Below are 4,702 nucleotides of genomic sequence, written 5' to 3' on the forward strand. Positions count from 1 at the left end.
CCCAAATATATATATATATATATGTATGTATTGATACGCACGAGTATACGCCATAGCGTTCTCTAGGATTTCTATACCCCCCTGTCTTTGTTCTCTTACATAGGCGTAAATTATTGCATTCACTTCTGTAACAATTCAATTCGTGGGCCTATTTTGACCTGCCATCGAGGTGCACATGGCCTCATTTCCGATAGGGTTGGAAATTCGGAGAATTGAAACACGAGCAAGGAGAGCAACTTTGAGATCAACAAATATCTGCGTACACCTTGCCTTACCTCTCTCATAGTGAACTTTGTCAGTACTGATGTTCAGTATAGATAGACAAACAAACAAACATATGAAGCAAGGCCTAATGTTTGCCTTACCGCAATTGAATGGGTGCCGGGAGACACCTGACCTCCTGCTGCATCTGGCGACGGTATTAAACGGTAGGGAATGCCTCGGCGTACTATGTATGTACGGAGGATGGTACTTTAATACGAAGGTGAAAAGCAAGGCACCCCCTTTTGAACCGTAAAGGGTCAAATTCTGTTGGATTCCATGCGCCAGTCTTACTCCATCGAGTTCATCGAACTTATTCCTGAGTTCCACCAGGGGTGATCTCATAGTATGACTCTACTAATAGAAGGGGATCTATTGCGATGGTAAGATGTACGTCATTACTCAAGCCTGACAGGTACGGAATCACCCAGTGCTGACAGTACGGAGTACTGTTCTGCCTGGACTCTGTATGTATGTATGTACATGTACCTCTAACGATGTACTTGCTTGTCTGCCTGGTGTTGGGTCTTTTTCGGTTTAAATGACGAGGATTGCCTGTTGAGAGAGTATCTAAACACAAGGAAAATAAAATTAGAATCCAAAGTGAGAAAAAATCTCTGTTTGCACAGAGATACATACATACGTACCAACCCGTGACACTCCAGAGATTTTCCTTCCCTTCTTTCCTTCCATTCTCTTCCTCCCTGCCCAAATTTCTGCCTTTTTGTTTTCTTCCCACCTTGTTGTTCTTGATTTATTATATTTTCTTTGATACCTATCTGTCCCCGCCCCTCCAATACCAAAAAAAAATTCAACGATCTTGTTCTTCGTGATCGGGTGGTTCCTACTTAGTACCTCCCGTCTTTATATTTCATCATCAGATTCGGACCGGGTCCCCACCCCCAATTGTTCTCATTTTTCTGCGCCCGCTCCAGTGATAGAGAGGATTGACCACTGGGGCCATTCCCGCCCGCCGCCTATCGATTCTGCCCTTACCCTTTCTCGCCCACCTGATTCTCTGCTCTCTTCCTTCTTCCCCTCTCTGACAGAACATCCCTCCCCCGAATTTTTTTGCCCTTTCCCTCTTTACTCTTAAGTTGTGCATGTGCATTTCCGGCCTACAGTCTTCCCAGAACTTCTAAATTGCGATCATTCGAAATAATGGGTCAGACTTTGTCAGAACCAGTAGTCGATAAGGTACGTGAAACCGAGTGTTGCTGCTTCGGCCTTCCTTTTTGATCCCCCCACACTACAATGTCCTTACGCAATAATTCCTTCCCTTCCGTCCTGAGGCCGCAGGGGCACTCGGTCGGCCTGCCACAAGCTTCCCAAGGGACGATCTCCCTACTTCAATTATATATATACATTTCTCTCTTTCTTCTGTGCAATGCCTGATTCGCTTTTCTGGGGGTTCTCCTTCTGTAATTACTCTTGTGTTGATTCGGTCTCGAGGCACCACATCGTGATGCACCTCACTTGCGGGGTCCTCCACATGAGGAAAGAAAATTTCCCGCGGACGGTCCACGAACCGATGCTCACCCAACATTGCGCGATAAATCGTCCTCATCAGTGCTAATATCGTCTAACTGTCTCTAGACTTCGGCCGAGGGCGAGGATGATTGCTGCATTTACGGCGTTTCAGCCATGCAGGGCTGGAGAATCAGCATGGAGGATGCCCATGCTGCCGTCCTAGACCTCCACGCGAAGTATACGAGTCCAGAAGAGACACCAACGGATCCCGCCAAACGCCTAGCTTTCTTTGGAGTATACGATGGACATGGTGGAGACAAAGTCGCACTGTTTGCCGGAGAAAACGTGCACAGGATCGTCGCAAAACAGGATTCATTCGCAAAGGGTGACATTGAGCAGGCCTTGAAAGATGGCTTCTTAGCCACCGATCGGGCTATCTTAGAAGGTTCGTGAGCGTTGTCCACAAGGCTTCCGGGTTTCCCTCCTCTCCCGTTTCTCTTATCGCCGAGGCCTTGAGAGACTGACCCGGCTAGACCCGAAGTATGAAGAAGAAGTCTCCGGCTGTACGGCAGCTGTCAGTGTAATTTCAAAGCATAAGATCTGGGTGGTACGTGAAGCAAGTTTTGTGATCGATGCAGCGGTCAGCTATAGTCAGCTTGGTCAACCGTTAACCGGACATAGGCCAATGCGGGTGATTCTCGCTCCGTGCTTGGAGTTAAGGGCCGGGCAAAGCCTCTTTCTTTTGATCATAAACCACAAAATGAAGGTCCGTGGCTCAGTCCTAGTTGAATCTGCCTCTTCGTCGTGATCTTTTATTGATGAACTACTTTAGGCGAGAAAGCTCGTATCAGTGCCGCAGGTGGCTTTGTCGATTTCGGCCGTGTGAACGGAAACCTGGCCCTGTCGCGAGCCATTGGTGATTTTGAGTTCAAGAAGAGCCCGGAGCTTGCACCCGAACAGCAGATCGTGACCGCCTATCCGGATGTGACAGTCCATGAGCTTAGTGATGACGATGAATTCCTTGTCATAGCCTGTGACGGTACGTGTTCCACGATCACCTCCTTTGTCAACTGCACACTCATACCGAGCTTTAGGTATCTGGGACTGCCAGTCTTCCCAGGCTGTGGTTGAGTTTGTTCGCCGCGGTATCGCCGCGAAGCAAGAACTTTACCGGATTTGTGAGAACATGATGGACAACTGCTTGGCTTCAAACAGCGAAACTGGTGGGGTTGGATGTGACAACATGACTATGATAATCATTGGCCTCCTGAACGGCAGGACTAAAGAGGAATGGTATAATCAGATAGCTGAGCGGGTGGCCAAAGGCGACGGCCCTTGCGCTCCTCCCGAATACGGCAAGTCTCTTGAGGATTCTACGGCCTCCAACCCCTACTGACTGAGCGGGGATGCAGCTGAATTCCGCGGCCCTGGTATCCGTAATCAGTTTGAAGAAAATCCGGATGACTACGATATGGAAAATGATCGCGCGCGTGGCTTCAGTGTTCGCTCGGGCCGCATTATTCTCCTAGGTGACGGCACTGAACTGGTCCCTGATCAAAACGACGAGGAGCTCTTTGACCAAACTGAGGAAGACCGGGATCTGCCTAGTCAGGTACAGCGCGAATCGCCTGATTCTGCCAGGAATGAGCGTGAAGGAACTCCGGGACCTCAATCTAAAACTGACGCTGCCTCCAAGTCTGCAGAAGGATCATCTGCTAGTACATCCGAGTCAACCTCTGCTGCCGCGGAGAGCTCTACCTCTGGAGCCCCTGAAAAATCTACGTCGTAGTTGTGATGGACTCTTTGCATCTGTATCCCCCTTTCCGATATTTTGGTTTTTTGAAACGAATCTTGTGATTTTATGATTGTTCCGCCTTGCACCAATGTCCTCCCACTTTCGCCTTGTTTTCCCGGTTTATCACAATAGTCACCTCCTCCCTTTCCCTGCAGTTGACACCCCGTGGCATTGAACGGGGCGGAACAAGTGGCGGAAAACCTTCTGTGTCCCTAGATGGCCAGGTATCTTTCATGTCTTGCAGGATGGGTTATAAGGGCTCCTCTTAGGATAGGAGGTTTTACTTCGTTTTCCATTTCAAGCCGCAAGCGGCAGATCTTACGAGAATACGTCTTGATTCATGCCTTACCACAAGATATCGTGCCAAATGACCCACTATTGATGAACTTTGATAATTATGATTTATTCCCCCCGCCTTTATTTTTTTTCTTCTCTCTTTTTTCATCCGTGGCTTCCTCCCGCCCTTTTTGCTCCATCTATCTACCTATTCATTAACTTTCGTCTGGTTTCATTCTCCCTCACCACTTCCCGGGGATCTGCTGCTCTCTTCTATCATTCGCACCGGGTCGCATAATGGACCAAACGGGGCTCTTGGGAAAACGCAGAGCCGGGGGAGTAAAGTCGGCGGGGGAGTATGGGAACGAAGATGCTCTATTGCACATGTGACGGCGTATCCGGAAAGCAATCAATGGCATGAAGACCTTTTTAGTCAGAACTGGAATGGCATCTAGTCGAATGCTTCAGCAGTGGAGTTCTGGAAATGTGATGGATACAGGCGATCTTTCTCATGTTCTGTTATTTTTTACTCGTACGGAATATAGAATCGTTGGCCGAGTGAATGCGTCCAAGCCCACATACCGGAGTGACGTATGATGAAATGGGGTGGGAAAGAGCGAAAGCGAGAGAGAGAGATTTAGTGTAAACCGAAGTGTATGGTTTCCAGGCCGGGGAAGAAAAGAGTATTTCATAAGGAGAAGGTCGAGAAGAATTGGAAGAGACATTGCATTGGCAGGGACTTGGAATCAACCGCGAATTGTTGGGGCAATTGTAGAAGGAAGTCGAAATACATGTAATGAATGGTTCTGACAGTTCACTGTATGTATGATACTATGGATACTATGGAGGTACTATACTAGTATAGTATACTTAGTAAGTCTGTTGGAAATTAACTAACGC

At 48.0% G+C, this 4,702-nt stretch overlaps 1 protein-coding gene across 1 annotated transcript; it reads left to right on the plus strand.

Moving 5' to 3' along the window:
- Positions 1–1,227: 1,227 nt before the first annotated feature.
- On the plus strand, positions 1,228–4,452 carry ANOM_011744 (PP2C family serine/threonine-protein phosphatase; the record flags this gene model as incomplete). The annotated part of the gene is made up of 6 exons (XM_015557000.1): positions 1,228–1,458; positions 1,858–2,176; positions 2,265–2,338; positions 2,413–2,497; positions 2,564–2,770; positions 2,826–4,452. Coding segments are annotated over 6 exons (1,113 nt in total), but the record flags the coding sequence as incomplete, so codon positions are not given.
- Positions 4,453–4,702: the final 250 nt, after the last annotated feature.

This window comes from Aspergillus nomiae, assembly GCF_001204775.2.
Source record: "Aspergillus nomiae NRRL 13137 chromosome Unknown contig00792, whole genome shotgun sequence".
Taxonomy (NCBI): Eukaryota; Fungi; Ascomycota; class Eurotiomycetes; order Eurotiales; family Aspergillaceae; genus Aspergillus; species Aspergillus nomiae.